Consider the following 17,333-nt stretch of genomic DNA (forward strand, 5'->3'; position numbering starts at 1 on the left):
CCACAGATCCCAGCACAAGATGTCCCAGAACCTGATTTTGACTTAAGCCATTTCATCGCTGTCTCCTCCTGATTGGCAGAGGGACTAACAGGACACAGATGGAGATAACTATCTAATAATCACAGGGGGGTGAGACAAGGCAGGTAAACAGTGACTAGGCAGACAGGAAACAATAGGAATGATACTACAGAATAAGATACAGAACACAAAGGCAGAATAAAGTATTTATGTTTCTAACTTCAGACATCAGTAGTTGCAGAACATGTGAACCTATTGTTACATTCTAGGACTCTGGAAGGCTATAGTGACTGATAATGAAAATGTCTCCGATTTGAGGTATAGCGCAGCATTTTGGCCACAGAAAGAGTAATTTTCAAGATAGAGAGGTCATCTTGGGCTCAAATTGAAGCTTAAGGATATGGGAAGTTTTCTATATACAAGTGAGGCAGTTATATTCACCCTAATGTGCTGGAAAATAACTATCTTTGTTGTTATTTGTTAAGCGGACAGTGTATATTTTTGTGTTTCTGAGGATGATGTAGGTCATATTTAAGAATACAATGGTAGATAGCCCCAAAATCCTATTCTGATACTTACCCCTATGTGTCAGGATAATCCATGCCAAATTTCACACTTCCATGTGTATTTATGTAATTTTAGTGAATTTTTATTTGCCTTTACACAATTTCGCCAGAGACATATACCAAAAAAGGGGTTTTTGGGCCCCTGAAACCAAACGGCCCCGAGTTGGGAGTGGTCCCTTCATTTTGAGATGGCCCAAGGTATATGCTAACAGGAAATAATAGTGAAAAAAAGGTAGCAAAAATTGATATGAGGGCTGGGTCTAGCTCCCGGACTACTTGTTTCTCTTGTAAGACCTGGCAACTTGACGTGCGGTGACGTGAGGTCACTCAGTCGCCATCTTTCTTCCCACGCAGAGCTCCGTCACACTGCCGGCTTTTTTCTGCTGAACAAGAACACGTTGCTGTAAAAAAACTAAAACAGCACTTTAATTCACCCACATTTCAATCTTATCTGCGCCGAGACGGGCTTCATCTCACCACCGAACGAGTCGTGAGCCGCGTGGCCGGCGGGTCGGGTGAGTTTGATTATGATTTGAAACGCAGGAGATGAAAACGTAAAGGTGTGTGTGTCTTTACCCACACACAGCAGCTGTCAAATTATACTGGGGCCTTATGTGATGGAGACTGGTTATTACTAGCTGACTGTACTTTTAACTTGACTTGTTACCACGCGTAGGGGGTAACCGCCGTTTAATTTGACATGTTAACGGGTAACTGTCGTTTAATTTGACTTTTTAAACGGGTGGCTTAGTGGCTAGTTTATCTTGACTTGTTACCCCGTCTAACTGTAGCGTTTAGTTTGATGCTAGTGACACACTGATGCCATTAATGACTGTGATGGATTATTGTAGATTTAAGTACTTTGATTTGTTACTGCCTGATGTAGTTTTAGTTTGATTCGTTACTAGCTGTGTAGGTTTGTTTTGAGTAGTCACTGGCTTACTTTGACTAGCGATGCCGTTACACGTGATGATTGCTGAATACAGGCTAACTGTAGATTAGGGTTGACTACAGCAGTCTAACTGTAGGTTAGGTTTGACTTTGACTAGTTACAGGCTAACTGAAGGTTAGGTTTGACTAGTTACAGGCTAGCTCTGGTCTGGTCCATAGCTAGCTGAGCTCTAAGAGCTATGGACAGTTACAGGCTGACTCGTTATGCCCATATGTGATGGGGACTTACTGTGTAACTAACTATTGGGTTAATTTGACTAGTTTCTAACTGTAGATTTGACATGTGATACATGTTCAGTTCAGTTTGTAGAATGGGTACAGTGCAAAAGAAAGTACAGGTCAATACAACAACTGCTGCTGTGAGGATATATTCAGGAAAAGCACTTGTTTACATCAGGGTCCTCCATTTTCAATTCATCAGGACATTTAAAGACAGACACACACACACACATACAGTTAAAGAAAGTAAAAAAGTGATGTGAATACTAGTGGTTATTGTGGTGTTGTAAAGGGCAAGGCCCAGGCATACTACTAACCTTTTCGGTGGACAGAAAAACAGAGAGAAATGTGTTGGGGTGAGTGGTGGCTCGCTTATCAACTAAACTGGAGTATGCGTGGGCCTTTAATTGTGAATTAAGTTTGACTCATCATGGTGTGCGTGCGCATGTGTCATGCATGTGATGTCAATATTACATGTGATGGAGATTAGCTGTGGATTAGGTTTTTTTTATAGATTTTTTTTGGGGCATTTTCATAGTTAGCCTGAGGTCTAACAACCCGGGCCTGAGAAGCTATGCACTTTACCAGGTGATACTATTAAGAGTCTGTCATGGGCCGGCTTGGCGGCTTGTTTGTTTTTTATGATGAGCACGGCTGAGGAAGATGGAATTATAGCTCTATAATTCCATTTTCTTAATCATTGCTATATATAGGGTGTTTGGTGTTTGCTCAGAAAACGGAAAATGCCAATTTCATCCAGAAGGGTGAGAGAACTCATGGCGGATATACAGGAGCAAGTGTAATTTGAAGTGATGGAACAAAAAGCTGATGAATGAGTTCTAGTTTTCTCTTCTGAGTGGATGAAATTGGTGAGGTGACCCACCTGGGGAGAGAGACCTGTTACTGAACAAACATGAACCTTTTGACCAAAATTGTTCACTCACAATGTATGTGTAATTACACCTCTAACCCATTAAAACCAGGAAAGCATCTGCCAGAATAATTGGCCTCAGGTCTTAATGGGTTAAACAACCTTAAAACCGGTTGGTGGAATGCAAATAAGAGCAATAATGTGATATTTTTGACTATTATTGACTATTGATGATGGTTTTGAGGGGCGCCAGCCCCTTCTAGACACAGGTTTAATGTTCGTCTTTAGTTCAATGTTTGTTTTAATCAACATGAGTTAGACTTTAAGAATGTTTCTCTGTTGCTACACTTAAAACAATAAAATGGTGAACCCACAGTCTTATTGTATATGACGGTGCTATTGAAATATTTGGCATAAATATCAACTTATTACATTTTGTCTGTAACGTGCAGCTATAGTGTGCATGTGCATATGCGCCCCACTCTGGTACTTGCCGCCTATACCCAGACTACATTTGTTTCCAGGGAGAAAGAAATCTGATTACGTTAAATGCGATGGGGATTGGATTGGACTAGTTATTGCTAACTATGGGTTATTTTGATTTCTGATATTGCTTAAAGTGATGGGGCCTAAGTAGTTACCAACTAATATGATGGGAACTAGTTACCAGCTAGCTGTGAGTTAGTTTGTTTTAAATGTGACACCGGTTTTCTCCAAAATCGATGATTTAATTTAAAATCAATTATGTTTTAAATAATTTGTTAAATCACTTGGTTTGATCACCTGTTGCACCCCTAATGTTGATCTATATTTCCATATAATCTCTATGAACCAGTCTGTGTATCTACTGAGCGTGTCGGACAGTCAGGTCATTCTGTCAGCAGAATAATGGTGTTCTATGGATGGTAGCTCTGTCTTTCTGTTCACACCATACACTCTTTTGTTCATTATACACAATCCTGCAATACAAAGGCAAACAGTACAGTTACTAGTCTGCTTTAAATGTCAGTGGTCATCATGACTGCCTGGGGTTAGATGGATCATAACGTTTAATGTTACTAAAAGCTAAACTAATCTATTTCATTTTAGTGTTGTTTGTCTCCGTAGGACAGACATGCAGTGTTTCGTCTCCTACGGTAGAACAGACATACAGACAGTAGAGCAGTGCTGCACGATTAATCCGAAAAAAGATTGTGATCTCAATTCAAACACCTATGCGATCTCATTTCTAAATTATGGTGATTCTATGAGTCTATGACGTCATGCTGAATTAGTGTTTGTTTATTTGGCTTCTAAATGCAGGGCAAAATTACGCTATAAATGTTGTGCCATGATCGCATGCAAATGCTTTAGTGAACTTTCTCCTCATTACCACTAATATCATATGTAAGGACCCCGTTACTAGGCGCCACATTTTGAATGTAGTAATGTTCAGCAACTATGGACTAAAGACAATAAATATTTTCATGGAAAAATAATCGAAACGTGTGAGAATCGAATCGTGATGGAAAATCGAGATTCACATTTGAGCAAGAATCGTGCAGCGCTGTATGTCACCATAGGACAGACATACAGGTACTGTCTGGTAGTTGTGTTGTTTGCCTCGTTCGGACGGGCGGACGGACTTATTACATAATCATCTAATCGCAATTATTTTAGATAATCGCAAGAAGCAGCATTATTTTGTCAGTGTTCATAATCGTTTCCATGTTGACAGATACATAAAACAAAAATAGCAGAACTACAAGCTTATAAGTTATAACTAACTTACTTAATTACGGACCTTATGGTATGTAGACTTGTATATTTAACAGGGACAATACAAAAAAACAATGTATCAAGTTATAAAATCATGAAACCGTTGCATTGTGTATGGGGTTTATAGCCGAGGCTAGTTTGTGACCCCGATCCCTGGTTAGGCCAGTTGTAAGCGTGTAGATCAGCTAATTTCTTGGTATATTTCAGTTGTCTGTCATATCTGCCCTGTGCACTTTTTCATTATTTTTCATTATTTCATCAATGTGTATAATGGTGATAGCCCTCTCTGTCTCCCTATCTGTCCTCTAAACACAGCCGTGTGTCAGCAGTGTCCCAATGTGTCGCAGTGAATGTGGATAAACAGAGGTTTAAGCTGACCTATCTCTCTCCCTCCCCGTCTCTCTTTTAGCTGCTGTGCATCATGGCGGATAAGAACACAAGGATTGCCATCGTCAGCCATGACAAGTGTAAACCCAAGAAATGTCGACAAGAATGCAAGAAGAGTTGTCCTGTTGTCCGCATGGGTACGTATGTGTGTGTGTTGATGTGTGAGTATACACAGGTTTCAAATGATTTTTCTTTTTTGAGGGTCGCTAGCCCCTCCTATGCACAGTTTGTGTGTATGTCTGTGTGTCTGTCTCTGTCCGTTTTAACACGAATGTGCTCAGCTGATTGGCTGACCATGGAATGTGATGTACGATGATATATGATAAGAGCGCCCCTCACTTCACACAAGTGTGATTTTGTTTTTTAAACTGAGGGGGCACAATTTCTGAACCACACATGTATACTTCATGTATATCTTTAATGTAAGTGTTTTATTCATGAATAGTTATTACAAAGTGATGAATACTCAGGCTCATGGTCTGAGGTTTGTAGCTGACGTTGAGGATGGGAACCTCACCTGACACTGTGTGTGTGTGTGTGTGTGTGTGTGTGTGTGTGTGTGTGTGTGTGTGTGTGTGTGTGTGTGTGTGTGTGAGTGTGAGTGAGAGAATGAGTGTCATAATCGGCATTCTCACGTTATTGCTTAATGTGTAAATCGCTCTGGATTAAGAGCGTCTGCTAAATGCCTAAATTGTGTGTGTGTGTGCGCGCACGCTTACAGGTAAACTGTGTATAGAAGTCACTCCCCAGAGTAAGCTGGTGTGGATCTCTGAGTCGCTGTGTATTGGCTGTGGGATCTGTATCAAGGTAATAACCACCAGTGGTGGAAAAAGTACTACTTTAATAAAAGTATCAGCAATGCAATATAGAAGTACTCGTTGCAATTAAAAGTACGAAAATATTGTCATAAAAAAAGTACCAAAAGTAAACGTAGTCATTATGCTGAATTTCAAGTTTTCAATTGTATACAAATCCTTTGAAAGTAGCAGATCTACAAGCTCACAATGCATCACATCGTGAGCTCACATTGTGAGCTTGTAGATCGGCTATTTTTAAATGGCAGAAATGTGGTTCATGTATGTTTAGTAGTAGAAGTAAGTATTGTAGCTTGGAAATGCTCAAGTAAAGTGCAAATACTTCAAAATTGTACTTAAATAAATGTGCTTTCCACCACTGAACCCTGTTCTGTAGTTTCCACATCAATCAAATACATGTACTTTATAGTAAATAATTACATTTCTGTATATGATCATCAAGCTGGCTGTGCAGGACAATGTCTATGTACCTTGATGTAGTAAAACGTTCTCTCTCTGTGTGTGTGTGTGTGTGTGTGTGTGTGTGTGTGTGTGTATGCATGTAGAAATGTCCATTTTCCGCTTTGTCCATCGTCAACCTGCCCAGTAACTTGGTGAAGGAGACGACCCATCGGTACTGTGCCAACTCCTTCAAACTGCACCGGTATGTACAGTGCTTTTATACAGTACATGTGTGGATTGTATGATATATATTGTTACATTGTTGTGAGCTTGTGGATTGGCTATTTGTATCTATTTTAGACATCTATTCTTGTATAAAATAATGATTAAGTGATTAAAAATGGGAAGAAAACGCTAATGTTAAAAATACTTAAGGCAGGCCATGTAATTACAGATGATATCTAGTCGCATGTCCTATCAATATAATATCAGTATATTGCCCAGCCTATAACTTTAAAATTATTATCGATCTCTCTCTCTCTCTCTCTCTCTCTCTCTCTCAGTCTTCCGATCCCCAGACCAGGTGAGGTTCTGGGTCTGGTTGGTACCAACGGTATTGGAAAGTCCACTGCTCTAAAGATCCTGGCAGGAAAACTGAAACCCAATCTGGGCAAATATGATGTGAGAATGACAACTGCTCTTAAAACACAGAAACACACACACACACACACACACACACACACACACACACACACACACACACACACACACACACACACACACACACACACACACACACACACACACACACACACACACACACACAATATCTTTATTTGTGTTCACATTTGTGTTCACATTTTTGGGCTAGTTCTCGGTGAGCACCTTTTTTGGCTGAACAATTCCTTTAAACACTTTCAACCTGGCCTCCATAAGAATGGCTGACAATGTACATAACAAGCTCACAACATCCCACAGTGTGCTGGGAGCTTGTAGATTAGCAATAATTTGCTACTTGTGCACATCGCTGTCATATGATAAAGTATAATATAGGAAATTAATTTATGGAAAAAACATTAAAAGATGAAATATTGAAAGAAAGGAGGCACTGGAGCAACTCAGACAGTTTAAGCCCTTATTTTATTATCAGGGTGCAAGTAAAAAAGCGACAACGTTTCGATGTATCAGTCACATCTTCGTCAGGTCATTTTTTACTTGCACCCTGATAATAAAATAAGGGCTTAAACTGTCTGAGTTGCTCCAGTGCCTCCTTTCCTCCTGTAACATGTCCTGCCTCTGAGATGCATGAGACTGGCCTGCCATAGGCTAGAGGCGCGGTTGGAACTCCCTTCTGATGAAATATTGAAATTCAGTGATTCCGACCGACATCGACGAGTGTATAGTATGTTCAAATGAATACTAGTGGAATGGATTGGCTACTAACATTAATGTTTGTGTATCAGAGCCCTCCAGACTGGCAGGAGATTCTGACATACTTCAGAGGTTCTGAACTTCAGAACTACTTCACCAAGATCCTGGAAGACGATTTGAGAGCCATCGTCAAACCTCAGTATGTCGACCAGATCCCCAAGACTGTCAAGGTAGGCATGACAAAAGAATTATCAAAATTATCATGATGACAAATGAAGTTCTCCTGTGGGATCGATCTGTCTGTCTTGTCTACTAAAATATGTTAGAAAATAGACCATGACTTGAAAGCTACTTTCAAAATGATCAGCTCAACACTACCCAAAAACCCACCTAAAATATGATTATCCCATTTCTGAATGTAGTGGTGCTGGGCTTACATATAAGATAAACGCAACTTGGAATGCGGAATAGAGGGGATGCGTGTGACATCATCATCAAACCCGTAAGTTATGCAGGAATGCCTACTGAGTGGCAAAAAACAACTTTCTGGCCTTGACAGCCCATACATCCAAACAGAAAAGTCCTATCTGATTGCATTAAACAATGTTAAACAATGATAAACTCACTTTCCATATTGCTTTGCCACTCGATTTGCCACTCGATGTGCCATTCACTTTAAGCATGTGCATACCCTCTATTGAAGGGGGGGGGGGGGGGGGGGGAATGGAATTGGTCTTTTTATTTTGTATAACATTGTAAATGCATTTATATATTTTTAAGGGCGTGTCATGTTGTCTACCTTCACAGCCTTTGTGATCTACTGGTAGACGATAAAATGAAGAAATGCCAGCACTCAATATGTGTCCTTTTCACATGATTTATGTACCTCTGACACAACGTACGCGTTTCGGCCTGATCGGCCTTCCTCAGTGTTGAGGAAGGCGGGTTGTCTGCTTCGGCAGTACTCTCTTCTTCTCAAATCTACTGGTAGACCTCTACCTTTTGTGCACCCCCCTGGTTTTTACATTTAAGAAATGAATAGAGCACAAGTGCAATGTTTGTTGTGTTGTCGGGCTTAATGACATGTCAACATGATGATTTTATGTCCCTATCAAATAAAAGGTAGACCAATAATATATGTCACGAGTGAATGAATAATTAATAGAATTTTCAATCATGTTCATGGTTGAATTTCCCATGTCTGCCACCAGGGGTCAGTAGGAGCCATCCTCACGAGGAAGGATGATACAGATTCTCAGACTCTCGTCTGTAGACAGCTAGGTACACACACTTGTTTTTCCTGTGAGTGTGTGTGTGTGTGTGTGTGTGTGTGTGTGTTTGTGCGTGTTTCTGCTAAGTTCAGTGTGGGTAGGTGTTCTGATGGTTTGCTTTTGTGTTGTCAGATCTCACTCACCTTCGGGACAGGAACGTAGAAGATCTGTCTGGTGGAGAACTTCAGAGATTTGCCTGTGCTGTGGTCTGCATACAGAGCGCTGACATGTAACACATACACACACACACACACACACACACACACACACACACACCTCCTCCTTCTGTACCATTAACCACATGAGTACTGTTCTGTGATCTGCATACAGAAAGCTGATATATTTCTCTCCTGTGTGGATGCTCACATAATTATCATTATAGTTTTTCCGTTCTCATGCTTGGCGTGGATCTTTGCCCTCCTCTCCTCCATAAGGGGTCATTCAATCCGCTGCGACTTCTTTCTACGCAACGGTCTAATGCTGAAGTTATGCTACGTGGTACAATGGTGTTATATAGCACATTTGGTGCATAATCTGCCATTTCTGGCAAATTATAAATTGGGGTTGAGATGGTTTGGTCTCGAATCTTGGGTCCCCAATTAACCCATTTAGACTTGAGGCCGATTCCAAAAATGCCTTCTAAATCCTGATCTTTATGTTTATATTGCTACAGCTAATGTTACAAAAATAGGTTCCCAGATTTAAGGTGTACCAACAAAAAGGGGTTCCCGGTCGAAGCTGGTTGATGAAGTATATTTCTGTTCTATTCTTCTTTCTAACCAGTTGAAACTAAGTTATGTTTACATATCCCTCCTCTCTCTCTGTTGTAGCTTCATGTTTGATGAACCATCCAGTTATCTGGATGTCAAACAGAGGCTGAAGGCAGCTATGACCATCAGATCACTGATCACACCTGACAGGTAACACTCCTGAATAGGGATGGGGCTCGTTCATTTTTATTGATAACGATCACCTTATCGAGCAGGCTTATCGAGCCAGGTCCTTATTGAGCCTACTATCGAGCATTTTCTATTATTTTGTGGAATGACGGGAGACAATTCATTCTGAACAGAACCTTATTTTTATTGGCCAGTTGTGAGCGTTTGTATGACAATAAACAGTTCTAAGACAGAACAGTTCTACACAGTACACACACACACAGAAACAGAATATGCATATGTTTTATCTTATTATATTTTAATAATCTCTTTATTTTAACCAACCAGGACATCCCTTTGCACTACATTTTACTAGGGCCTTGAAATACATTTTTTTTCCTCTTGAAATACAGTACCTTTCTAACAGACAGAGGGTAATGTATACATCATCGTGCGATGGTGTCACGCACCAAAAATAGCCAATCTACAAGCTCACACCGCGTCTGGTTGCACCGTGTTGTGAGCTTGTAGATCTGCCTTTTTGGCAACGATAGACTGAGAAGTTGCACATTGAAGTATTATGCGAGACTATTCAATCGATCCGTGGGAGATATTATAACTCTATGCCATGGAGATTTGAGTTTCCCAAACCTATTATTATGAATTGGATTACAAATTATGGCAACGGAGACTTGCTGTGCCTTGGGTGACATGCAAAGGTATCTCATTTGGGTTTAATACAATGCATTATGGACAGAATGATGCCTATGCATTGTCAAAATGCTCCCTTTCGTGCATGCAACAACTGTGGTAGGCTACATTATTGCATTTAGCGCCCCTCTTGTCTTTTTTACCAAACTTTTTCACCCGTTCCACCATACTTCCACAGCAAACGATGACGCACCACGCAACTACACGTCGCGTTCCGCGGCCCCCTTATTATATAGCGAGCGGCCCATGACGTCAGCCGCTGCGGTTATACCCGATAACGGGCTCGACAAGCCAAAAGCTTATTGATACACGGGTCTCGATAAATGCCGAACCGGGTTTGTAATGGACCCGATTTTCGGGCTCCATCCCTACTCCTGAAACGACAACCTTTGCCAAGCGCTGTTTACTGACTGATGCTAACGTGTGTGTGTGTGTGTGTGTGTGTGTGTGTTAGGTACATCATCGTAGTGGAACATGACCTCAGTGTGTTGGACTACCTGTCTGACTTCATCTGCTGTCTATACGGCGTTCCCAGCGCATACGGAGTGGTGACCATGCCTTTCAGCGTTAGAGAGGGTAAATGACACACACACACTAGTGCTGCACGATTTTTGCTCAAATGTGAATCTCGGAAACAAGAATTGAGATCACGATTCTCACTCATTCTCATTTGTTCCATGAAAATATGTATTGTCTTTAGTCTGAATTTGCTGAACATTGCTACATTCAAAATGTATCACCTGGAGCCATAACTACTGTGGCTTTAAACAGACAACATCAAAGTGCTTGACTTAAACCTCTCTTGTAGCAAAAACACAAGAGTAAATAAAATGAATTGGACAGCCAACTAGTGCTTCACGATTCTTGCTCAAATTTAGAAATGAGATTGCATAGGTGTCTGAATCTAGATTGCACATTTTTTTCGATTAATCGTGCAGCGCGCACACACACACACACACACACACACACACTAGGGCTTTGAATGGATGATGGTGATGCAGAGTCTAAGTGTGTGTGTGTGTGTGTGTGTGTGCGCGCCAGGTATCAACATCTTTCTGGATGGTTACGTTCCCACGGAGAACCTGAGGTTCCGTGAAACCTCATTGGTCTTCAAGGTGGCTGAGACGGCCAATGAGGAGGATGTCAAACGACTTAGACATTACCAGGTGTGTACCTTTTTTGAGCACAAGCATGCAAAAATAGCTGATCTACAAACTGAACGCATTGTGAGCTTGTCTGCTAAGCGATTTTATTTAGAGGGGAAAAGGTATGGGGACTAGTATAGGGCCCTGGGGAACCTCGGTCAACTAATACTCCTTTTACACGGCGACCATCTCCAGATAAAACGTCAAAGTCCAGTTGCGTTCTCATTTTTATTGACCCTTTACACGAGAACGCACACTTTATGAAAACGCTATAATGTCGCTAGGTGGCGGTAACGGGCTGCCAAATAGATCAGTCACCCACGTTATGTACAAGAAGAAGAGTCAGCTCCCCCTTCACGCAACCCTATCGGGGTTTTGCTATTCAACATTAATGTTACATTATAGCTGAATATTGGATGTTAAAAAAAAGAATTTTAATAATATTGATCTGTGACCATTTAGTCTCTCTAGAAACTAAAGAGATACGACAGTAAACAATACCGTATATTTCTCCATTTCCATTGGGAATTGTGTTGGAGAATAGTTAGTATAGAAAATAATAGAACATTACAAATCTATAACAAATCAGAACACAACGTGGTTGTGGCCGTCGCTCGCTGTCTGCTACGCATCGAGGTGACAGACAGGCTGACAGACAGCCCAGAGCATGCAGGCAGAGCGCGCCACGGGATGGTTATATATTTTATAATACATTAGGCTACATAAACGATGCTGCCGCGGCTGCCGGCCGCTAAACGGTTCGTCTAAACGGACCCCAGCAAACGATACTTTATTTTGCCGTTTCTTATGAACACCGTTCTCGTGTAAAAACCACCTAAGTGTACAGAGTTTTAAATGATTTTAAAAGATTGGAGATCGGGGGCACAGTGGCACAGTCGGTAGTACTGTCGCCTCACAGCTAGAAGGTCCTGGGTTCGATTCCCGCTGGGGGCGTGTTCTCTCCTCCGCGCCTTTCTGTGTGGAGTTTGCATGTTCTCCCTGTGTCCCCTAGGGTACCTACCCTAGGGGACACAAAATAACCCCCACAAATAACATGCAGTAATCTTGGTCTCTAAACTACCTCCCCCTGGCCAGCCGGGGCGCCTGATGGAGGGGAAAGGAACTGGTCGGAATAACGTGTTCCTTCCACGTATTATTACACGCACTACGTCCGGCCGGGGAAACTCCCCCCTGTCAGGTGAAAAGAAGCAGCTTGGACTCCTCATGCATAGAAGGAAGCATGAGGCCAGTCCGCTGCCCCCCCCAGGTTGGCAGAGGAAGTGTAGCGCCCAGGATTACATTTGATAATTGACACTGGGTGAAAAAATGGGTTGCAAAAAATAAATAAATTAAAAAAATGTGTTCCTTGGTCCAACCTGACTGTGTTATGTTGCAGTATCCCAACATGAAGAAGACCTTGGGAGAATTCAGTCTGAACATCAAAGAAGGCGATTTCACTGATTCTGAAATCATGGTGATGTTGGGAGAGAACGGTACGTTGCATGTTGTCATACACTGATGTGTTTGTTGTGTCATACAGTGTTGTGTGCCCCAGGCTCACGTCTCCACCTCACCCCCTAGCACTCATTCCGTGTATGCCTTCTTGTTGCCTTTTTTTAATAGATGCTACAGTCGTTCACTGAACTCACGATACGATTCGAATCACGACAATTAACCTAAAAATATTTTTTGTTTGTTTGTTTTTTAATTTGTCATACACACAAATCCAGTATTTTCTTTCTCTTAAAATGTTCTTCTCTTATCTTCTTTTCAATACAGTAGCTCATTACTGAAACACTTTTTGAGTGGTGTAAACCACTCCTACAACTGGCTTTGTTAGTTTACGTGTCTGTTCGTACCAAATTGAGTGGTGTAAACCACTCCTACAACTGGCTTTGTTAGTTTACGTGTCTGTTCGTACCAAATTGAGTGGTGTAAACCACTCCTACAACTGGCTTTGTTAGTTTACGTGTCTGTTCGTACCAAAAAATGAGCATGGTTGCTATGGTCACCCAGTTCACACGGGTGTGATTTCATTACGTCAGACCGCAGTTGATCAGTCTATATAAGACCTTACACCACTCAGTTCACACGGGTGTGATTTTTTTTAAATCAATTCTCTTAAAAAGATCCTGTACTTTCTTCTCTTTTATGCGCCCTCTGCTGTTTGCATCACTATTCAAATTGCGCTTTTTTTCTTTTTTTAACGATGTATTATAGATGCATGTTCACGTTGGACTAAATAGGTGTCTTACTGTCTTCACACTAGTATTTACCCTGTCAAGTTACTCTGGATATTAAAAGCATCTGCTAAATGTCTAAATGATTTGATGCCATGACGCTTCAAATGTAGTTGTGTGTCCACAGCTGTTGGTATTATTATATTATTCACTTCTCTAGACGGACAGAAGTAATATAAACGTACGTGTGTAATTATTTACAGTATATCTAAGCAGTGTGTGATTCTGTATCCAGGGACAGGGAAGACGACATTCATCAGGATGTTGGCCGGAGGACTCAAAGCTGATGGGGGAGGTAACATTGTGCACACACACACACACGCAAACACACACGCATGCGTGCGCAAACGCACACAGTTTAGATTTACAGTCTCTGTCTCTCTGTCAGGTGAGGTTCCCATCCTCAACGTCAGCTACAAACCTCAGACCATCAGCCCCAAGTTCAGGGTAAGTCTGTCTTGTCTAATGGTGTAAAGCTGTTGTAAGTGTGTCTGTCTGTTGATTGATGGCTCTGTTCATCAACTGTGAAGCTGTTCTAATACTATAATATAGTGTATGTCTTTGTGTTACAGGGCAGTGTTCGAGCATTGCTTCATGACAAGATCAGAGATGCGTACACACATCCCCAGTTCATCACTGATGTGATGAAACCCATGCAGATAGAATGCATCATAGACCAAGACGTAAGCGCACACACACACACACACACACACACACACACACACACACACACACACCTTTCTTTTTAATTACTTTCTCTGAATCCAGTTTTTAATGTGTCTTTGTTTCCATAAGAAAGTGATACAATTAAATTAAGAAATAATAAGAAAATGGATCACTATGCCTTTATCTCTATCGCTCTCTCACATTAACATTGTGTGTGTCTGTTTCTAGGTTCAGAACCTGTCCGGTGGAAAGCTACAGAGAGTTGCATTAACATTGTGTGTGTCTGTCTCTAGGTTCAGAACCTGTCCAGTGGAGAGCTACAGAGAGTTGCATTAACATTGTGTGTGTCTGTCTCTAGGTTCAGAACCTGTCCGGTGGAAAGCTACAGAGAGTTGCATTAACATTGTGTGTGTCTGTCTCTAGGTTCAGAACCTGTCCAGTGGAGAGCTACAGAGAGTTGCATTAACATTGTGTGTGTCTGTCTCTAGGTTCAGAACCTGTCCGGTGGAGAGCTACAGAGAGTTGCATTAACATTGTGTGTGTCTGTCTCTAGGTTCAGAACCTGTCCGGTGGAGAGCTACAGAGAGTTGCATTAACATTGTGTTTGGGGAAACCAGCGGACGTTTATCTCATTGATGAGCCATCGGCTTACCTGGACTCCGAACAGCGACTCATGGCTGCGAGAGTCATCAAGAGGTGCAACGCGAGCACACACACAATTACTGTACTTAGGACAGCAATTGTATCAGTGGCATCTGCCATTTTTTTTATCCTAAAGAAAATTAATCAAAGAACTTCTGCCAGTGTTAGATTTACAAGTCAAGTATATACTGTAGACTCACACACGTGTGCGCGTGTGTGTGTGTGTGTGTGTGTAGGTACATCCTCCATGCTAAGAAGACTGCATTCGTAGTCGAACACGACTTCATCATGGCAACCTACCTCGCAGACAGAGTCATCGTCTTCGACGGAATCCCTTCCAAAGACTGTGCAGCCAACACGTAAGACACACACACTATGCACACTAGCGATTTGCATTCTAAACATTACTACATGGCTTTGCTACTAATCAATTCCATTGGTCAGTTAAGGTGTTTTAAGTGCAGTTAGTTAAGCAGTTTTTCATCTATTTACATTGCTATGGATACAGTGAGTCCTAATCTCATAGACTCTAATTGTACATGTTTTATCAACATATTGCCCAGCCCTACTTGTAAACATATTCATGTTGTTTCTAAGGTGTAATAAGCAGTATATTGTACAGCAGGCTGCCAGTAATCATTGTAAAATAGAGATGTTCTCCATTTATCAATTTAGACTTCATTCACATTGACATCGATCAAGCTTAATGATCACCATAAGACATTGTATAACCTTGTACCCCTCCTATGGAAAACCGTAATTATTAACTTGTCCACTAGATGGAGCAGTATAATAAGATACTTATTCATTCAAGATGAAAATATGTGGAAATATTGTATTGTATTATCAATCTAACTTATATACAGTTGATTTAACATTGTTTCAGTTGATATTAACAATTCATTTTGTTTGCTCTCTCACTCTCTCTCTGTCCATCAGTCCACAGAGCCTGTTGGCAGGTATGAACAAGTTCTTGTCTCTGTTGGAGATCACATTCAGACGAGACCCAAACAACTTCAGACCACGAATCAACAAAGCCAACTCCATCAAGGTAACACACACACATACACATACACACTCTTATCTGATGCTGTCGTGTACAGTTGCTACACTCTTAATTTTATTCCATTCTACCCTACAACTCTCTGAAGCCATGTTTCTGTGCCGTTGGAATGACCTTTAGTGACCTTTGCCCTCTGCCCCGTCTCCTAGGACACAGAGCAGAAGAAAAGCGGCAACTACTTCTTCTTGGATGATTATTGAGACACTTCCTGTCCGACCCATCACCGCTTCCTCCCGCTCGTTCCAACATTCATCGCCGTTTTGGAGATACAAGGCAGCTCGACAAAGACGGAACGCCAGCCAGTTGTTTGACAAGCCGGCAGGCAGCGCTCTCCAGTGTTCTTATGTCGCCACTGTACAGCAGCAGCAGGTCATTATTGACCATATTATTCATCACGTCGGCAGCCATTCTGCGGATCGGGGGTCACCCGCCCAGAGCGTGACGTTGAGATGGCCAATGGAGATCTGAGTGTGCACAGGTTTCCAACCAGACCCAACCGATTCCCACCGATTAGCACGATGCGACTTTAACTGAGTTTGGGTGTGGGTCATAGTGTCACTGGTAGCAGTGATATATGCTCTGTATACATTCCAGTAGTCCCGGGTTTGCTGAAGTTGGCATACCCGTTCCGGTTTCTCCACAGGTTTGTTTGATTGGCTCAGCAGCAGACTTGAACTGGAACATATATCATGACACCTTCATATGTGTACTCGGTTCAAATCTACCGCAGAGTCGATCAAACATGCCTATGGAAAAATGAACTGAAATACGTATTCCACCTAATGGAAACCCGGGACCGCAGTTATGCACAGAGATAGTGTGCGTGTTTTGTGTGTGTGTGTGTGTGTGTGTGTGTGTGTAGGAAAGGGGGGAGGGGGGGGACGTTTTATGGATGAAAATCTGGACCTTTCAGACCTCTATGCTACAACTACATGAACATTACTTACTGAAGATGTGGGCAAATTCACATGGTGGACATTTTGCTCTTACAGTACGTTTTAACAGCGGGCGACAGCCATACGAATTTGTCAATGGGACCCGGCAACTACTGGCGATAGTTGGCAATAGCAGGCGAACAGGCGATGGTCAAAATGGACGGAGGACACTTGAATTTCATTGGCTATCGCCCTATCGTCGGACGAGGTCGCCCCAAAAGATGAATTATTTTCGGCCGACGTTCCTCCGCCCACTTTTCGACCATCGCCTGCTATCGCCAACTATCGCAAGTAGTTGCCGGGTCCCATTGACAAATAATGCACTTCCGGGAAATTCGTCTGGCTGTCGCCCGATGTTAAAACGTCGTGGGCGATTGTGCGATAGCGAATGAAATTCAAGTGTCGCTCGCCGTTGTTCTTCCGCTGTTAAAACGCACTTTTAGAG

At 41.9% G+C, this 17,333-nt stretch overlaps 1 protein-coding gene across 1 annotated transcript; it reads left to right on the forward strand.

Annotated features, from left to right (window-relative positions):
* Positions 1–907: 907 nt before the first annotated feature.
* On the forward strand, positions 908–16,886 carry abce1 (ATP-binding cassette, sub-family E (OABP), member 1). Its single transcript, XM_079491450.1, has 19 exons — positions 908–1,099; positions 4,793–4,907; positions 5,492–5,577; positions 6,131–6,228; positions 6,530–6,647; positions 7,430–7,567; positions 8,549–8,618; positions 8,741–8,837; positions 9,439–9,528; positions 10,652–10,773; positions 11,239–11,363; positions 12,739–12,835; positions 13,818–13,877; positions 13,971–14,029; positions 14,155–14,265; positions 14,802–14,944; positions 15,127–15,249; positions 15,830–15,941; positions 16,103–16,886. Exons 2-19 carry the CDS (start codon positions 4,805–4,807, stop codon positions 16,151–16,153), a joined length of 1,803 nt encoding a protein of 600 aa, XP_079347576.1. The 5' UTR covers positions 908–1,099; positions 4,793–4,804; the 3' UTR covers positions 16,154–16,886.
* Positions 16,887–17,333: the final 447 nt, after the last annotated feature.

The sequence above is a fragment of the Electrona antarctica genome (genome assembly GCF_951216825.1).
Source record: "Electrona antarctica genome assembly, chromosome: 21".
Taxonomy (NCBI): Eukaryota; Metazoa; Chordata; class Actinopteri; order Myctophiformes; family Myctophidae; genus Electrona; species Electrona antarctica.